This window comes from Mus caroli, chromosome 14, assembly GCF_900094665.2.
Source record: "Mus caroli chromosome 14, CAROLI_EIJ_v1.1, whole genome shotgun sequence".
In the NCBI taxonomy this organism is placed as follows: Eukaryota; Metazoa; Chordata; class Mammalia; order Rodentia; family Muridae; genus Mus; species Mus caroli.
Genome location: NC_034583.1, coordinates 40,500,885 through 40,520,497, shown reverse-complemented (window position 1 = coordinate 40,520,497; position 19,613 = coordinate 40,500,885). Strand labels below are relative to the sequence as shown.

Genomic DNA, 19,613 nt, shown 5'->3' with positions numbered 1-19,613 from the left:
TCCAAAGAGTCTTTTTCTCCCATCAAGCTTCTAAGGGTTTCTGTGAAGCAGCCCACCCTCTCCACCCCCCTTCTCCCAAAGCCAGTGGCTTTTGTCCTGACCTAGAATAGGGTTTGTGGAAACCGTACCTGAGCCGGGCTGTCTGCAATTTCCAAATTGACAAGAAGAGACTGGAAGATAAAATGCATGTTCTTACAGGTGAAGAGCAATTTTGCAACTTTTCCAGGCGACACAGGAGAAAGCTTGCCTGCTACCAACTGCTGGAGAGTCTGGGCAGAATTCCTCTAGAAAGAAAAAAAGAAAAGTCTTTTTTCCCTTCCCTCCCTTGTCTTCATCTCTGACTCTGGCTCTCTTTCTCCTCCTGTGTGTGTGTGTCTCTCTCTCTTTCAGATCCAATCTTTTGAGAGCTGCAGCACACTGCTAAGCTAAAGGGAAATTCTCTTTGATAAAGCAGTGTTTCCAGCTTCTGGGTTTTAAAACCTAAATCTATATTCAAATCTGGCTGAAGGTGTGTTCTGGGATTTATGAAAAGCCTCTTAAAGGGGTAAATTTACCAAACCGTGACAAAATCATCACGATCTTACTTTAGACATCTGAAGTGGATGAGAATTTTAAAGAGACCCTTGTTTATTTAACACTGTCCGTTTCCAACTGGTGGTTTATTGGCCCTGTATTTCTGCGAAGTTATTAGACTAGAGGGCAAAGGAGAAGCGGGGGGCAGTGTGCTGCCAGCCGCTGAAGGGGAAAGCCCTCCCACGCTGTATCTAACAGAAATCCTCCACTGCTATAGCACTCCGGACTTTTTCTGGGAGGTTTGGCTGCTCTGGGTTTTCTCAGGACGACACCCCAAACCTTTACCCGGGCCTTGAGAGGTTCCTAATGTCTCCGGACCCTACTGCAGATGGATCGCTTCCTCTCCGGATTTTTTTCACTTACTTTGAGTGACTCACAAGCCCTCGCTCTATTTCGTTACCGCACCCCACCTCTACTTCCCCCAAGGCCTTGCTCCCCTACATCCACAATGGTCTTTTTCTCTTCTTTTCTTTTCTTTTCTTTTCTTTTCTTTTCTTTTCTTTTCTTTTCTTTTCTTTTCTTTTCTTTTTCTCTCTCGCTCTTTGATGCTTTCAACATCATTATGATCAAACCGGGGAGAACTCTTTTCTCGGGGTGGGAAATAACCTCTTTTTTTTTTAAGAGATTCGCGTGGATTTGCCCTTCCATCATACAAAGCACGATGGCTCGGACCAAGAGCCAGGACCTGCTTCCCACAGCCCGAGCCACGCGGGACAACTGCCTGGGACATTTGTTTACCTCTCCTAAAGGAAAGGCCTTGGGGACAGTCGCCAGGTGTTTCTGCACAGTGGGGGCGGGGTAACAAGGAAAGGTCCGTACTCACCCTCCCCCCTAGCCTAGGTCCCACAAAGTCTTGGCTCTAGGGAACGCGACAGCCAGGAGTTTCCTTAGGACTGGAACGGCTACGAAGGAGCCAGGAAGAACTGGGCAAGCCCGGAGGCGCTCCAGGGTTCGTGGAGCCTCCAGGACCCCAAGGCTCTTAGGACACACCTGCAAGTCTGCAGCCGCAGCGGAGTGCCCAGCCGTAGGCCGGAGCCGAGCCCAGTCGGGCTGCCGAGAACTTGCAGCCTCGTGCGCACTCCCGTAATTCGCTAATTGCTGTAAATCCCAAGGACGGCCACATTTGATTACACATACAGTATAAGAACCGACAACAAAGCGACGAATTAATTACCAACTTCATTAACATAGGTCCCCAAATTAAAGGCAACGAGCTGTTTCTTTGGGCCCACTAGCAGTGGTGGCGGTGACTGAGGTAGTGAGGGAGGGGTGGGTTTTTTCGTTTTGTTTTGTTTTGTTTTGTTTTTCCTTCTGCATTGGGAGTTGTGAGGGGAAAGTTATCCTTTCCCCCCACCCTATCCGCCATTCACACACCCAGCAGTAGCGATTGTCCCTCACTCCCCGCCTCCCCGTCCCCCAATATTCTGTCCTGTGTATTTCTGCTCTTCTAGAAAACTCTGATCCTTGTAAAAAACAGTCTGGACCTGAAGAAGTTGAGTTGGTTGACCCTGCAGCATCCCAGCTCCCGAGTTTCGGCCTCTGACTAGGGAGCCTCCATCCCTAGTAACTCCCAGGCCTGAAGCACCAGGAGTTTGTTCTTAAGCACAAACTGTTTCTACTGGGGGCTTTTTGTCACCTCATACTCAGCCGGAGAGATTTAAGGTACCCCCTCCCTTGGCCCGAAATCTGCCCTGGCGGTAGATTTGGGAGCTCACATTTTCTTTTGTATCTTGCTCTGTGCTTATCAAACTGAAAAACCGTGCCTGGAAAGCCAGAACTCCAGAGACCAGGGTTTATTCTAAGGGGTAAGAGAACAGCCAGTGAGGACGCTGGGGTTTTCAGACAGTCCATAGCCCTGTGACTCTCTGCCTACACTGCATGTTCACAGCTCAGTTCCAGTCTCGTTCATCTTCACCCATTTTTCCCTCAGCGCCTTCTGTTCCTCTTTAAGAGGACATAGCCCTGTTTTTAAGCCTGTGCCTGGGTTTGAGTTCTGCCTCTGACCCACACATTCTTTGCTAGCGTTGGAAATCGAAAATCGGGTACTACCCCCTCCCTCCTTCCCCTAGCTTTGACTTAAATATTTTCCTGCTTTATGTTGTTTGATATCCTTTCTCTAAAATAAAAACAAAAAAGAAAAGGAGGATAAGAAGGAGTATAAAGGAAGAAGAAAAGACCGAAGAGGGAGGCCTTCCTGTCCATCATTTTAATTATACAATTAGTTCACATGCTTGGGTCCATAATGTATATTTTAAGCGTAGCCCAGTGTTTTAAAGAACGTTCTGGTAGTGTCGGAGGCCTGGATTTGTTGCCTGCTCTTCCCCCCGTGCAGCAGCGGCCTGTTTTCCTCCCCCTGTTGTGTGTTTTTATTATTTTCCCTCTGGCTTAGATGTGTCAATCATTCTCTCCCTGCCATTGGTTGGAGAGTTTGCGTCAAAAAGTTGCCAGAGAGGCGCTTTCTCAGCAAATCTCCCTGAGAGCGGAACCTTCCTCAGCTCCAACTCAGCCTCCACTGTTACTAAAAAATAAAAATCGCTAGAGGAGCTCAGTCGCCACCTCTACTTTGTATGTATCGTAGACGGACACAAGCCTGTTTACAACTCTGGCCACTTCATTTTATGTTTTCTTTTAATTTTTTTTTTCTGGTTATGTTTGACTTTTTATGGAAAGGTGAAGACTACAAGGTTTTTAACTGAATGCTCTTGATTTCTTTTAGGATAGCTGGCTATTTGGAATTTTGAAGGATAATTTGATTTTTTTTTTCTTTTCTAACGTCCAATGCGGCTGTAAGGTAAGTGTCTTGTCTATAGCGATATCTTTGTGTTCCCCCAGTCCGCAGTGACCTCCGCAACTCTGCGGACCTGGAACTTCCGGGGGGGGCGGGTGATGTATTTTATTTTTCTAATGAGAATTTTGAGACGAAATAATGAGCATTAGGAAAAAATTTGACGATCTGTAGAAGAGGGAGGGAGTGGGAGGGAGCGAGAGCGCGTGCTCCTGGGGGTCGCTGCTACTGAAGAACGTCGCAGAAATCCTAGGAGTCTAATCTGGGAGTTGGGGAGGGGTTTTGTTCTTATGCCCACGCTATTCATGGCTTCTCCTCGCGAGCTTTGCATTTTGGCCCCTAGATTGAGCTGGAGTCCTTAGGTTTGGTTCCAAGGGCGTTTTTTTAGAATCCATGACAAAATAATGCTTGTGTAATGTACCTAGGTTGGTAAATTAAAACAAAGATAATAAGGTGGACGCTTCCGAAAGCCGGAGCTCCCGAAGGCCGGCTCCTCCATTATCGGCGGGGGCCTCGGGCTGCCTCTAGACTCCTCGTTTTGCAACGAAAGCCGAAATCCGAGCGGATAACCGAGGAGGCGACAGCGCTGGCGTCTTGTTACTCCCGCGCCGCCTGAGCTCCTGTTTCTCGTCCTCTCTCCCCAAGCTTAGTGCCCCTCTGCTCTCCGCTTCTTCTCAAAGCCTCTAGGGCTCTCGAATCTTTTACAACTCTCCTCCTCTCCATCCCTAGGGGTGCGGCTCCCCCAAGCCCCAGCACTGCACACTGAAAGTCGGGGCTTCTGGACCAGATCGCCAGGCCGAGGCCGCTAGTTGGACAGGTTTTAAAGGCGACTGTGGCTAGTGTGGTTCAGGGCACGCGCGCCTCAGCGTGCAACTGGGACAGCCAGACGTGAGGGTGGGCGCCTGGATGTCAGAGACCCCGGAGTCCCTCCCTAGGAAGGACTTCGAGTCCTTAGTGTTATGTGTCTGGGGTAGCATCGTGGCCGGTTAAGCACTTCTGTACTGCCTTTTCTGGCTTGGGGACAATGAAGTGTCGTAGGTCAAGGCTGACCTTATACGGAGGGGCTCGCCGAGGCCCAGCCCCTGCTCTCGGCCTGCCCCCAAAACGAACTATTAGAAGGTCCCCGCTGACACCTGGCCTGGGCGACGGTTCGCGCGGCAAACTCCGAAGAAGTGGCGGTGTTGATGCGTTCAAGGGACTATTGAAAGCCAGTGTCCGATTTCGCTGGAAAATCTGAAAACCTTAGAGCCCCGAACCGATTTGGTCTTTTGGAGGGAGAAGGGTGTATGGAGAGAGAAAGAAGGCCCAGCCGCGTGGACCACTTGGGGTGGGGACCGAGAGGAGTTGATCTTCCTTGGAAACTGTGCCCTCCATTCCAGAGCTTGGAGGGTCAGGATTTCGTCTGTTCACCTCGGGACTTTTTCCGGCCACCGAAAGTTATTAGCACTAGAGTGGAGTTGAGCGGCAAACTCCTCCCCCAGAGAAAGGTAGACACCCAGGCCTCTCCTTCCAGACAGAACACCGGGGCTTCTTCGAACTATAATTAATAGTCAAGAGCAACCCTTTGGCACATTTCTTTCTCCCTCCCTTGCGGGTGGTGATGTTGATTCCCCGAGGCCAGAAACTTTCACTCGAGTTGGCGGGCCTGGCGCCGGCTGTTTTCCAAATGCCCGCGTACCTCCTTCTTCCTTCCCTCCGGCTCTCGGTCCTCTCCCCTGCCTCAGGCCGAGTCGCCAGTCAGCGAAGTTTTGTTTCCTTTCTATCATGCAGAAAATTAATCAGCCAGGACGAGAAGCAGAGCTGAGCACGACGGCCTGTAATTAAGGGACGTGTGCCCCTCGGATTATCTCGTTAGTTTATCAAGAAAACATTTATTATAATTAATTCTCGGACGAGGTAATTATTATTGAGCGAGGACACAGCAACTGGTAGATGGGCTTCTTGGAAGAAGGAAAAAAAAAAAACCACCAGGAGGGGGGGCGGTTTGGAGGGGGAAGCGACAGATTGCACGAATTGACCGTTAGATATAAGGCTGTGCAGGCCGGTGCAGGCAGTGGAGAGGGGGCTTGGGCATCAGAGCTGCTGATCTGCCGGACTGCAGGGCAGGGACGCCGGACCCAGTCGCCTGCTCTTGGAGGAGAGGGCAGTAGGGGACTCGCCGCGCTACCGCTATTTGCTCCTAGGTATGAGCTCTCGGAAGCCATCTCTCCTGGAGAGCGGTCACCTTAACTCTTGTGTCTTAGAAGGAGTCCCCACCCCCACTCCCCTTTGCACTGTGCGTGGAGAGGAAGCTAGAATGGAATCCTTAGCAGGCGGTGAAAGTTAGGTGGAAGGGCCCCGCAGCCTTCTTTATTATCTAGCCGTGTTTATTATCTAAGCTCGCTCTGGAGAAGTGACCGTTGTTTGGGTTTTGGCTTTCCTGTTTTGTTTTTTCCGCCCACATCTCCAGGAAGAAAAGTGAAAATAGTTTTCCCTGACATTTTGAGCCGTTTTGACTCTCCAAGAAGGACCTCGCCCCGAACTTTCTGTTACTGCTTTTTATCCTGGAACACGCCGCTTTTATCGAATGATCTGTTTAGGCGATCTAATTGGGTGAGAGCTAGACTAGTAAATAAATATGTGCCCATCTTAACATCATATATAACAGGTCAGAACTGACCAAGGGAATAAGAGGGTATTTTCAAAGAATTCCTCTTTAGAAGGTATTTAAATAAGGAACGACTGGGTTTTTAAAAGAATCTTCCGTTCATAGTCACAAATAGCTAGATCTTGGAAGGAGGAACACAGAATATAAAGTGTTCTTCGCAAAAGTAACTAGTTTCACTCGTTAACAATCCAGTTCTCTTAGAAGGACATTTATAAAAATCACATTTTAGGGTGGGGAAATAAGGCTTGTGTTCTGAATGTAAATCGGGAAGAAATCACAGCTGTTGAGTTTTGTTTGTGAAGCTTTTGCCTTTGTCTCTTAAGCAAGGTAAATATGAAAACCTAAGGTCTTAATTTTTTCATTAATGAACTTTCTCTATGAAGTGACAGAGAACTCAGTCTTGTATCCGCCATTTTGAGGAAGTTTCTCAGAGTGTCAAAGTTTCAAAGCAGAGAGAGAGAGAGAGAGAGAGAGAGAGAGAGAGAGAGGTTTAAATGCCTTATATTTGGAAAATAAAAGCCAGCCTTACACACATTGCCTGCCTGTATTAACATCGATGGAGAGGGGGAGGCTCAGCAAAGGAACACAGATGACTTTTCTTTTTCTCCCCCCACCCAGCTCCTTTTCTTACAAAATTGTAGGAAATTTGAAAAGCAGAGAGAAGTGCAGTTAGTTCCATTGCTTTAGATGTTTTTCGACTTCAAACCTAAATATATGGGAAAGGCGGCTCCCGTTGCAGCCCCCTCTCCCCCCAATCCAAAATCCAAGAAAATGTGCTTCCCGCTGGATCTGTAGCCTCCTGACATCAAAAACATGGAAGCGGCTTGCTGTAGGAATGCACCCCTCTGGACTTGCAAAATGTGGGGGCAGCAGTTTATCTGACTTTACTTCAGTTAGGATTCTAACTTGAGCATTTCTGGCAAGCCCTGTGCTAGTCTTGAAGAAAAGACTTCTCTCTCTCTCTCTCTCTCTCTCTCTCTCTCTCTCTCTCTCTCTCTCTCTCAGTATGTTTAAATTAAATATTTGATGGCTGTCGCTTAAAAGTTAAATAGTTGTTTGTTTAGCTATAGTTCTTTAGACACATATAATCAAACTCCTCCAAAACCCTAATAAATCTGTTACTTACTTCGAAATCTAATTATCCAGACTACTAATTAGGTGAAAATGATTACTGGAAATGACTTCAAATGTGGGATAATAGTGATTGGGCAGTTTTCACAAGTTTGTTGTTCAGCAAGTTGGTGTTTTAAATGTTGAATGCGTTTACATTTTAGGTTCACAGCAGTTGAAAGTGGTAATAATAATTTTTTTAAAAAAATCAGCTAAGATAATTAAAACCTCTGCCAGGGAAAGGCAACAGTCTGGGAAGAGGTAGATTTCTTGAATTGTTTCTTTGTTTCTCACCAATGGGCTTTGTTATCAGCATTATTTATTTAGCCAAAGAGTTCTTTGTCTCTGCAAATGGCCCCAATCAAGTTTTGTTTGAGACAATTAGCTAGTGCCAGCCAATGAGTCCTATGCAAATGTTGGGTTAGGAATGTAGAGCGTGCATTTGGAGGCGTGGGGTTTTGTTCTTGGGGAAGGCAGATTGTAATTGCTTTCCTCGGGTCGGTTTTCTTTCTTTCTTTCTTTTTTTAAGTTTAGGGTGGGGGTGGGGAAGACAGGTTTATCTGGTCTCACTCCATCCCCTCTAGTTTTGGAGCTGCTGGGGGGGTGGGGAGACAGCGGGGGTGGGGGACGCATCTGCAACTCCTTTAAAAGCCTGTGCCCAGCGTCTCCCGGGTTCTTTTTAGTTAGTGCTGGAACGTGGAGGAAGCTGCTCCCTCGGAAGCAGTAAACCAGCATTTCTGTTTGTTTGTTTGTTTGCTTTGCCCTTAGTTCCGTCACTCCAAATCCACCCACCAAGGACCCTGACCCTGTCCACTCCAGGCGAATCGAGACCGTCCGGCTGGGTCCCCCCAATTTGGGCCGACTTTGCGCCTCCAAACAACCTTAGCATGATGTCTTATCTAAAGCAACCGCCTTACGCAGTCAATGGGCTGAGTCTGACCACTTCGGGTATGGACTTGCTGCATCCCTCCGTGGGCTACCCCGGTAAGTGAGTCCGCGGCCTTCTAGACGCCCTTCCCCACGCCCGCCCCTCTGGAGCTCCGAGGTTGGAGCGCGCGCTGTCCTCACTCAAGCTCAAGGCGGGGTTCCCGATGTATTTTCCTTGCTACCAAACTGCCGAGTGCCACAGAGCATTTACTGACCCAAGAGGGAACAAGAGGCTGGGAAGAGGCGAATCTGGGGTCTGCAGAAGTAACAGAGAATCACGCTGCTTCATTCTTAACTCGAGTGGCTTGGCGACATTCATTGGGCTAGGTCGTGGAAGGTTGTTGACCTTGTCACTTGAGCACGCTCTTGCGTACGTTTCCACGTCCAGTTCCTAGCTATTACTTCTCTGGGAGCAACCGGATTCTCTCCCCTACTGTCCCTTCCAGTTTTCCCTGGCCAGGGGCTTCCAGGGGTTTCCGGTACGTCGATGCCCTGTCCCTTTAATCCTTAGAGGTGTGGCTTCCCTCCAGGTGCCAGACAATTTTCTTTTCTAGTCAGATTCCTCCCTCCCCCCCCCATCCAAAAACTCATAAAAGTATGAACTATGCCCCATTTTAAAGATAAAAGAACAAAGGTCCCTGTGGTGTTAAAATACCGTGGGAACTGGCTCCGCGTTCGCTGCGTCATTCTGAACCTTTGGTCCTCGTAGAGCCTTTAACTTTACTAGTCAGCCTTTTCTGGTGATGTGTGATCTGGCGGTTGTTATTTGCTTGTTCATTTCCAGAATTGGGCGTGGGGCTGGGGATTGTGGCTCCTTCTTTTATTTTGTTAGTTCTTCCAGCAATTTGTAGCTGGCGTCCGGGGGTGGGTGGGGTGGGTGGAGGGGACCGCATTACACTGGGAGGTCGTGTGTCCTGTGAGGCTCTGGAAGGGGTGGGGATACTGGGTAACGCGGTGAGAGGAGGGAGGTCGGGGAGTCTGAGGACCGAGGCAAAAGCCCTGTGACTGAGAAACTGCTCCCCCACCCTAAAGGGCCCTGGGCTTCTTGTCCTGCAGCCACCCCCCGGAAACAGCGAAGGGAGAGGACGACATTTACTAGGGCACAGCTCGACGTTCTGGAAGCTCTGTTTGCCAAGACCCGGTACCCAGACATCTTCATGAGGGAAGAGGTGGCACTGAAAATCAACTTGCCAGAGTCCAGGGTGCAGGTAGGGCAAATGTAGACACTCTTCAACCTTGGTTTATACTGATGACCCAATGGGGCCTTGTCCCAGACCAAAGAAGGGCTTGAAATTCTAAACCCTCAGGAGCCAGGGGACTTTTTTATTTTTACTTCCCTTTCGATTCCTGTTCCTCCTGTTCCTCCTTATGAACCAGGGTCTTTTAGCCCAGTTTCCAAGGCTGGAAGCAGCACTTCAGCTGCAATGAGAAAGTCTTAGAACTGTAGGTCGCAAGAGTCCCTACAGTTGGAGATGAGACATAGGGCAGATTTCAAAGGTAGTCATGTGTGGCAATTCTTTTTATGGACTTTTGTGTTGGGGGAGCAGGGGCGTGGAGCTTAGTTCCTGGACAGTCCAAATTTAAAACACACACACACACACACACACACACACATACACACACATACACACACACACATATACACACACACATACACACACACACACACACACACACACACACACACATGAAGAAACAAAGCAGATGACTTTATCAAGGCCATACCTAATTTGGTGACAGAATCAGAAAAGGTGATTTTAGCAAATAAGTTGACAAAATTTAAAAAAAAAAGTGTGTGTGTGTATGTGTGTGTGTCTGTTTGTGGAGGTGACTTCTGGAGGACAGAACTCAGTTTTCTAGCTCTGCCACTTAACAGACTACTCACAGTATCAGTGCAGATACTCTCATTCCTTATTCTAATTATCCCCATAGTTGATTCTGAAAGGGAGAAAGTCTACCTCTCGACTGGAGAGCAAGCCCTATATGGAACTCTTTGGTACTTGGCCCCTCATTCCTCCCATCCCCTCCCCTGACACGCCCACACATGACACCCTTCCTTTGGGTACGATATGGTTTTGAAGGTGCCAGACATCAGTGTGAACTACAAAGCAGAAAACAGGATTTTTCAAAGTGGCTTGGAAAAAAAATTTAGTACTTGTAAGTCTTGACCCAAAGCCTTCACTAGAAATAAACTGGCTCCGGATATTTACTGCTACTGAGACGGGCCCTGGTGGGAGGAGGGGACTACTGTTGCCATACTTGTAAGACTCAAACTGGAAAAACTCCTTCAACAGAGTAATCAAGGACCTGTAGCCAATGGCAGAGTGCGGTGGGTTTTCACCTTAGCACTAGGAAGGCAGAGGCAGGTGGATATTGGAGTTCTAGGCTAGCCTTATCTACAAAGTTCCAGGACAGCCAGAGCTATGAAGAGGCAGGACCTATAGCTAGGTCAGATCTCAGTTCCTATCATAAGCTCCTACATGGCAGAGGATGCACAAGGCTGCTGCTAAAGAGAATTTTCAGATTGGCAGGCTGAGTTTGAATCAGTGAATTGATGTAGAGAACAGAGTACGTTGTGCGTGAATCTGAAGGCACCAACTTGAATCTTGAAGACAGATATTGAGGTCTGTCTTTGAGCTCAAAGCAGAAGTCATACAAGTCAGTTCATTCACTACAAAGGGGCTTTCAGCAGACACTGGCTCAGATCTCCTCTCCACAGGAACATGTCTTCTTGGGGATTTCTTTTATGAGTCTAGGAGAGACAAAATGTTAGGTCGTGGAACCAGCCTCCATATTAGCTATTGCTTCCTGGACAGTGCAACGTAAACTGTTTGAACTCAGTCTGCTCTGGGTGGCATGCAACAACAGAATACTTCCTTCTAAAAGACATAGGCATAGTCATCCCAAAATACAGTGAGTTCTCTTCTCTCTCTTTCTCCCTCTCCCTCCGCCCTCCTCTGTGTGTGTGTGTGTGTGTGTGTGTGTGTGTGTGTGTGTGTGTAGAGGAAACGAAATAGAAAGCAAAGTGGAGAATTTCTAGCTTACAATTAAGAGTGATTACCTTACATTTTCTTGCTATGAACTACGCATAAGGTGGACTTTCTTTCCCACAACAGGAGAAATAGAGGTGAGAGGGTTTTATGAGCAGTCTCTAAGCAGCAAAGGAAATTGTCTGATTGTTTAGCCATGTGATCTGGGATGACTCTGGAGTTGTGTCCATGTTAAAGAAGTTTCTTTCCCTTTCAAGGTATGGTTTAAGAATCGAAGAGCTAAGTGCCGCCAACAGCAGCAGCAGCAACAGAATGGTGGTCAGAACAAAGTGAGGCCTGCCAAGAAGAAGAGCTCTCCAGCTCGGGAAGTGAGTTCAGAGAGTGGAACCAGTGGCCAGTTCACTCCCCCCTCTAGTACCTCAGTCCCAACCATTGCCAGCAGCAGTGCCCCAGTGTCTATCTGGAGTCCAGCATCCATCTCCCCACTGTCTGACCCCTTGTCCACTTCCTCCTCCTGCATGCAGAGGTCCTATCCCATGACCTATACTCAGGCTTCAGGTTATAGTCAAGGCTATGCTGGCTCAACTTCCTACTTTGGGGGCATGGACTGTGGATCTTATTTGACCCCTATGCATCACCAGCTTCCTGGACCAGGGGCCACACTCAGTCCCATGGGTACCAATGCTGTTACCAGCCATCTCAATCAGTCCCCAGCTTCTCTTTCCACCCAGGGATATGGAGCTTCAAGCTTGGGTTTTAACTCAACCACTGATTGCTTGGATTATAAGGACCAAACTGCCTCTTGGAAGCTTAACTTCAATGCTGACTGCTTGGATTATAAAGATCAGACATCCTCATGGAAATTCCAGGTTTTGTGAAGACCTGTAGAAGCTATTTTTGTGGGTGATTTTTAAATATGCTGGGCTGGACATTCCAGTTTTAGCCAGGCATTGGTTAAAAGAGTTAGATGGAATGATGCTCTCAGACTCCTGATCAAAGTTACCGAGAGGCATAGAAGGAAAAAGGAAGGGGCCTTAGAAGGGTCCATCAACCAGCAACCTGAAATGGACAAACCAATCTACTTAAGATTCTGTTATAGTTCTAGATCATTGGTTTCCTGATTTGCAAATGATTGATCAAATATATTCTAGCAACATGCAACCAAATACCACTCAAAACAAAAATCAAACAAAACTGAGTTGTGAGGGAAGGGAGGGAAGGTCATGGCCTTCAAAGCAGAGGTGATCCGGTGTTTTAGCCAATTTTTGGTTGAATCTTAGGAATGGACAATGTCCCAGGCTCATTCACGTTTCATGACCAACAGGTAGTTGGCACTGAAAAACTTTTCAGGGCTGTGTGGATTGTGCGACTGATTGTCCTAGATGCACTACTTTATTTAAAAAAAAAAAAAAGATGCCGCTCATCCGGAGTCAATATGTAGTTTAAGAGACAATCAGTGTGTGTCTTATATAAATGGTACATCTGTGGTTTTTAATCTGTGCTAGACTTCAAAACTGTGATCTCCTGTTATTGTATGCAACCTTGAACTCCACCTCTGCAGGGGTTCTTCTGTGATTAAATAGGTTATAATTATAAGCAAAATTCAGAGCAACTGGATACTGATCTAGAAAGATTACCTTGGGCTGGAGGTGAGCTGCCCTGCTGTCTCTGGACAAGGATCGAGAAGAAGCAGAAGGACCCTAATTCACCCGTAATTTAATGTTGGTAAGCCTGGCAGTATAAAAAAAAAAAGAAAAAAAAAAGACATTGGTCAATTGCTCTGACCCTGATGAATTTTAAACTGAGATCATTGTCATTATGCTTGCAGATGTTAACTGGAAGTTATATATGCATAAACCCTTCCTGGATTTGGCAGATATGTATAATTATATTAAAATGGTTCTAGCACAACCTTGGGTCTAGTTTAATTTTCTACTATTGCTTAATGAAGGAAAAGCCCCGTGCTCAGCTACGCAGTTATTTCCACCATGTTTATTGTAAGGCAGAGAAGAAATCAGTCATTCCATGCCTTCCATTTTTTTTTTGTTTGTTTGTTTGTTTGGTTTTTTTTTTCTTTTTTTTTTCCCGTTTTCTCTTGCTGATCTGTGAATGAACCAGATGTGAATGAAAGTGATTTATAAACTTCTGTGACTTCCCTCAGGATTGCTTCACAGTGGAAGTTGCTCCTCCCGGCCAGCCTTTAACATCTTTCCCTCCCTTGCTACAAACTTGAATTGAATTGCTAGGCACTTTGTCAGTATGGTTTTTTGATGGATCAGTGTTTTGGTTTGTGTCTGTGTGTGTGTTTGGTTTTGTTTTTTTGTTTTTGAGGGGCGTGAGGGTGGGGGTGGACTGGAATATTTCAGAAAATAAGATTGTCGAGTATTCTTGTTTCAGTTCTCTAAGGGCATTTGTTTTCATTTTTCTTTACTTCAAAAAAAAAAAAAAAAAGGCAGAGATAAAGGAGGGAGTGTGACCAGGTTCTGGATGGAATCCAGGCAGAGTAATTTCTGAACAAGAGTTTCAGAAAACTTTAAAAACCTGTAATTTCAGTAGTCAAACATAAGGCACCCACCGTCAGTGCCTTGTGGGGTGTGTGTGTGTGTGTGTGTGTGTGTGTGTGTGTGTGTGTGTGTGTGCTGGGGAGAGGGGAGGGGGAGAGTCCCTTTTTGGCTGTAGGAGTTTACTAGAAAGGACGTGGCCAATGGTCCATGGTGCTCCTCCAGTAAGAATTACTTAATTTCACCTTAAACGTCTTGTGTTCTTAAATTTGACCAAAATTCAAAGCTCTTTGATTGTAACCCTGTAAATGAAGGTTAGCAGTTAAAACCACTTTGTTTTCTGGTCATTTCATTTTCCATCCCTGGCTGTGGTTTTTGAATCCCATCTAATCTTGGCCTAATGAGTAAAATTGTTTTACCACTGAATAAAACTATACAACTACCAAGTTCGATGGCTAGATCATCCTGGACGTGGAGATCACTTCATCACTTCTGTACTCTTCCCTGGAGTGACATTGCAGCCCCAGAGGTTTTAGGTATTCCTTGAGCAAGGGTTTTTGTTTTGTTTTTTGTTGTCTTTGGTTTGGTTTGGTTCAATAGTAAAAGCACCTCCCGAATAACCAATTTCTTACATTGCCTTTGCTTTTCAGGAAACTTTAGCAAGGAAAGGGAGAGTATCCTAAAAGCAAGAATATTTGGCAAACTTAGGACTATTCAGCACATGACTTGGTTTCTGCTGGGTCTGTAAACGAAGTTAGAGGAAGTCACTAAAACCATTTTTTCCCCGTCATTTTTTGCTCCACAACTTCGTTTAACTGAGACCACACAGTTAATCGCTTTGAATGGGTGCGCAGAGTAGAAAGGATTTCCCACGATCAAAGGCAAAGGGGAGGGGGTGGGAAGCTAGCGTTGGCTTAAAGACAGCCAGATTTCTGATGACCACTCCTAGTCAAGACTTGGTTTAATCAAGTTAGTAAGTCCCATTCTGCTTGATACTTCGTACTGAAATGACTCGGCTCCAAATGAGTCTGGGAGCTGCGTAACCAGAAGCAAGGTAGCAACAGAATCACGGGGGCGGGGGGCAGGGGGGGGGAAGAGATGGGGCACGGGGACTGGCTTTCTGATGCCTGGCTCTTTGGATTTCACCTTTGGAGTGTTCCGGTCATAGACAAAGAAGAGAAATTCAACCAAGCCAATAAAATTACAACTTTCAGGACTTCCACGTTTAGAAAATGGTCACTCTCCTCTGCTCCTTGTTCCTTCTGATCTCACCTCTTCTGTGTCTGAACCCACCCACCCCTCCACTCGGAAATCCGGAAAGAACAGCTGCCGAAGCGGGGCGTGACTTAGAGAAACAACCTGGTACCCGTTGTTGGTTGAGGCAGCCCCAGGGAGGCTGCAGAGACCCTCTTCTTTCCTAAATATGTAGTTTCTTAAGAAAAGCATCCTAGCCGTGCCTGCAAATCCGGAGGGGTTGGGTGAAGGCTGCAGACGCCGGCTTCTGGGCCACACATCTCTGCCGGGCGGAGATAAAGTCCCTGGCCTAGTCTCGGGGTCCCTTAAGCCCGGACTTGGAAAGCGCGAGGAGTCATTGTCACGCCTGCAGCCACCAAGCTCGACCGGAAAAGGCTGGAGTGTGTGTGTCCTTGGGACTTTTCAGACCCAGTGGAGTTCAGGTGTTAAATCAATTTCTGGGTTTGGAAAGCGAGTTGGGAAATAAACGTCCTGCTCCGCACCGACCAGAGGCAGGAGAACGGCGTCAGTCTAGTAAAATTTGAGAAAGCCGACTTGGAGGAGACTCGGGACAACTGACTGGCTTTGCTGGGTTTGGGAGGTTGGGGTTGTGGGGTGTGCGCTGCAGGAGGTTGGGGAGGGGACAGCTGCTCCCGGAAGCCTGGAGGAAGCCGGTCACACAGCCTGCTGGTTCCTGGGGCGCCCAGCTGGGTTTGCCCTTGGGGACTTTCAAGGACAGCCAGGTGCTTACACAGTGAATACACCGAGCTCCGCCCTTTGCTAGGAACTGGGTACTGACTCTGAAGCTTGAGAAAATTCATTGAGAAATCTCAGCCTCGTCCATCCCCTTACTCACACTCCTCTGTATAACGTTTCCCTGTGAGCTGGTTTTGGGTTGGGGTTCGAAGCGGCAGCCCAGAGGGTCAGAAGCAAGTTCTGGGATGGAGGCGCGGCTCCTTTCGGTGTCTTAGGTAGCGCCAGGTTGCCAAAACGTCCGGTTCTAGCTACCTGCAGTGCAGAGGCCTCACACAAGTGCAGGTCTCCATTTAATCAGAAGCCACCAGCCAGGCCAAAGCCACAATACAAGTTCGAACCCGACGTCGCACGTCCGGTGAGAAACTCCCTATTGTTATAGACAAAGCTGTAACCCAAAACCACATCTGTCAATGTTAAGTGGTGCCTATAGCCTTCAGAGGTGTGTTTTAATCATGCAAAAGTCGTACACAAAGAAGCCAGGCAGGTAACCGCCGCATCCCATACAAATAGAAACAGAAAACAGGATGGGAAAGTGCTTAACGATTGGTCCTTGACTTGTGCCTAGATTTTATTTATTTTTTAAATTTTTATATTTGAAACCATCAGGAAGAATAGCTACCCTTCCTTTGTACGTTCTTATCGCAGCATCTGCATACTTAAGTCTGCGTCCAGAGCTCTAAGCACCTCTGCTTGTCTTTCCTAATCCTCCCTCACCCTGTCAGCGCAGGTTCCTCTGATAAACCTCATTCTCCCAGAAACTCCATTGCCGCCGCCCTTGGATTGATGGGGCATAAAAGACCGAAGACTGTCTACTCCTCCAATGGGGAGAGCAAGACCCCTAACGAAAGCTACCCGGATATTTTGGAGGGCTTGGTTGTGCAACTGCACAGATTATAGGATTTGTCTCAAACACACTTCACATTACATGTGAAACTGTAGTACACCCGTGTATTGAGACACATTGTGTGGAACTGCTTGGAGCGTCTTTCCAACTGCTTATAATAGCCATGTGACTTGAACTGGTGTTTGTAAAAATTGTTTTATTACTCCATTCAAGCAGGATGTATATGTGTATATTATTTGGAAAGGGTAGTTTTTTTTTCTATGGAAGCATTTGGAAGGCAACGGAAGCAAGAAACTTGTGTACCCAGGAAGTGGCTGGAGGGGAGGAAGTAGGTAATGCATTTGAAAGGTCCTCTACCAAGCCACAGACCTGCAACCGAAAGGAGGTCCCTCCCAAATGCTAAAGAGAATCGGTCAGACTTCCCCTCCCGCCAGCACCACGTTTAAAAACCAACCCGCTGTTGATTGCAAACAAACAATAAACAGTTCAAATAAAGGAGCCCTACCAGGTCCAATCCATTTAGTCAAAGACGACTGTGGGTGCCTGGGCAGCCAGACCCTCTTCGGGGAAGGGTAACTTCAAAATCTGTTTTTCTCCTAGAGGGAAAGTCAAACAGCATGAGGTCCAAGACTTTCAGTCCTTAACCTCCTCCCCCATCACCTCCACTTCTTAGCTGGAAACAATATTTTGAAGAAAACAAATATACTCGCCGAATAAAAACAAGAATCCCATTGCAAACATAATCATAAGGTCTGACTGAATTGACCTATGTTGGCTCCAAGAGGAAAAGAATGTTCCTGAATCAGATGGAATCCCCCGTCACCCTGTCCCTAGTGTCAGCCTTAACTTGTCCATTTGCAAGGACCGGAAAGGGTTTTTCATATAGAGGATTCCTTAGTGGACTTCATATCCCCGAGGGCCATTTCCAGCTTGGAGACTTCCTTAAAAACAAGATGCCCATGTCCAGCAGCCATTTGGTCTCTGGTTATTTTCCTTACCCACCTTGGCCTGCTCATGAAGGGACCAACAAATATTTCTTGGGACGTATTGCCTGCTCCCATTTGTACCCACTTGCTTAGATTAAGGCCGGAGGGTGGGTCCTTAGAGACGACCTGTGAATATTCTCCTTCAGGCCCTGTCCCAGTCTCACCACCTCAGTCTCCAGAAGCCTTCGACTACAAGCAGACGATCAAAACTTGGAGTTAAAATGTTTCTAGAACCAATAGTTATATTTTAGGGTCATGGACCATTAATAACAATCTCCTTAACATTCAAATGTCTGTAAAATGTGTTGCTAGAGGATTACTGGTGCCTAATGGACGTTATGTGATAACATGGACTCTGAATAGTGAGGTTGGGGAATGGGCGTCTGACCACAACTACTCGATTATCAGCTTACAGCTAAATCTTTTTTTTTTCCCCAAACTTGTGGTGCTCTTAAGAAAAGGCATTGTTCCCAGCAAAGCCTGAGACTTATGTTCATCATTTAACCTCTGAACAACCGAGTATAGTTCTGGAAAGAGGAAGAGAAAAACCTTACTGTGGGGACAAGGTCACCTTCAGATGTAAGGAGGCAGGTTGTGGGCCCACTGTCCCTCTTTTCCCTGTTTTTGTGTGTGTGTATGTGTGTGTGTGTGTATGTGTGTGTGTGTTGTTTTGTTGTTGTTTTTACTTCGTGTGTTTTTGTTTTTTTAAACACTTCATGGATTTGCGCATTATCCTACGTGGGGCACGCCAGTCTTCTCTGAATAGTTTCCATTTAGCTTGTGTGCTGCCAAAGCCAGCACTCTTTCCTTGATCTTAAGGGAGCTCTGGAAGTTCGAGGCCCTTGCAGGTGGTGGGGTGGAGGGGAGGATCTTGGGCAGGGGATGTCAGGCTAGACACCGACATCCTTGGGCTAGTTTAAAACCCAATCCCCAAATGACCCCTCACTCCTCCAAGGGCTCTCCATGGGGCGGTGGGGGCTCCTCTGCGCAATGCTGACAGCACCAAAGCTCTGCTGGAAGAAGCTCAGAAGGATTGGGTTCCATGGTTGCGGTCTGCTTGGCAAAAGCACCGCGTTCCCTTTCTCTACTCCCACCTTTCACTCAAGAAGCAAGCGCTGGAAAAGGAGCAGAAAGCCATAGGAGGTCTCTGGTTGCAAACTGCACACTTGCAGGGTCCTGGGGGCATCCCCTTCTCGCAAGCCGCTGCCCTAATAATGACCTGATCTGGGGAAGGAGACAATTACTCTAGTGGCTGAGAGACAGCTCTCTGGCCAATTGCATGGGACCGCTGAAATTTTAACTCTTCCAACCCGAGGGGGAAAAAAAGGGCGGGGGGGGGGGCTCGAAACTTCTCTGATGACCTAAGCCCGGCTGGCTGCTGCACGTGGTCCAGCCGCCAGCTTCCCTGTAGGGCGGACAGTCGCGCTGACCTCGCGGAGCAGAAGTTCAGGACTCAGAGTCAGGAGATGCCACCCTTCGAGGGGAGCCCGGGAGAGCCAAGGATAGGAAAGATCAGAGGGCTGTGGCCTCGGGGTGAGGCAGGGATCTCCCACTCATCTTGCCCACGTGGGCGTCGGGCCCTTCGCACATCACAAGACAACCCCAAGCTGGTGGCTAAGAAAGCCAGGCTTCCTCCCTCGGCTCCCTGCGGTGAGCAGATGCAGGGACAGAGCTGGATTTGGCTTCTGTGCTCAGACCTGCGCTGGGCCTTCATCCTGAGACAGAGTGCTCCAGGGCTGGGGACCACAGTCAATGCTGTCCCCAGTCCTGACGGAAGTCTTCCATGCCAGCACCCAGGGTCTAAGGGCGCCTGGCGGTGGTTTCCGGTTCCAACTAGGAAGGCTTAGCAGCTGGTGTATGGAGCTATCTGATAAGCTGTGCCAGGGCCCATTTAGACCGCTGCTTTAACGAATTGGCCTAAAACAAATTTTGAGTTAGTGTTTAAACAACTGGAGCACATCCAGGCTCATTTCTTCCCCACTAGTAAAGCAAGTACATTTGGTCAACTTTGAGTTCTTTTTGGTTCAAGAGTTCCAATAAAATGTGTTAGGAAAAATTTAATAGGAGAGGCAGCTATCTGGGGAACCATGTAATGTGTGTTGTGTATGTGTGTTTATAACAACATATTTCATCTGAAGCTACAACTCTGTGGTAGAACATTTGTCTTGTATCCATAAAGTCTGAGATTCAAATCCCAGGACTGCCAGGAGGAGTATACCTCCTTGAGGAGGAGGAGGGGGAGAGAGAAAGAGGAGGCCTAA

At 47.4% G+C, this 19,613-nt stretch overlaps 1 protein-coding gene and 1 long non-coding RNA gene across 2 annotated transcripts in view; one reads left to right on the top strand and one right to left on the bottom strand.

The window, feature by feature from the left end:
• The window catches only part of LOC110308844, a 124,506-nt gene extending 123,214 nt beyond the window's left edge, over positions 1 to 1,292 (bottom strand). Inside the window, exons 1-2 of the long non-coding RNA XR_002379610.1 lie at positions 1,180 to 1,292; positions 129 to 284 (exon numbers count right to left, since the gene is read on the bottom strand). This is a non-coding gene — a long non-coding RNA (uncharacterized LOC110308844). The remainder of the gene's footprint in view (positions 1 to 128; positions 285 to 1,179) is intronic.
• A 1,743-nt stretch (positions 1,293 to 3,035) lies between these two features.
• Otx2 (orthodenticle homeobox 2) lies at positions 3,036 to 13,053 on the top strand. Its single transcript, XM_021181973.2, has 4 exons — positions 3,036 to 3,364; positions 7,884 to 8,099; positions 9,099 to 9,250; positions 11,290 to 13,053. Exons 2-4 carry the CDS (start codon positions 8,003 to 8,005, stop codon positions 11,908 to 11,910), a joined length of 870 nt encoding a protein of 289 aa, XP_021037632.1. The 5' UTR covers positions 3,036 to 3,364; positions 7,884 to 8,002; the 3' UTR covers positions 11,911 to 13,053.
• Positions 13,054 to 19,613: the final 6,560 nt, after the last annotated feature.

Bases quoted from the DNA above. Each gene is read 5' to 3' on its own strand.
- Otx2 (XM_021181973.2), top strand. From the start codon at position 8,003: ATGATGTCTTATCTAAAGCAACCGCCTTACGCAGTCAATGGGCTGAGT. The intron at 8,100-9,098 runs GTAAGTGAGTCC...CTTGTCCTGCAG, and splicing joins TCCCTCCGTGGGCTACCCCG to CCACCCCCCGGAAACAGCGA. The intron at 9,251-11,289 runs GTAGGGCAAATG...TTCCCTTTCAAG, and splicing joins TGCCAGAGTCCAGGGTGCAG to GTATGGTTTAAGAATCGAAG.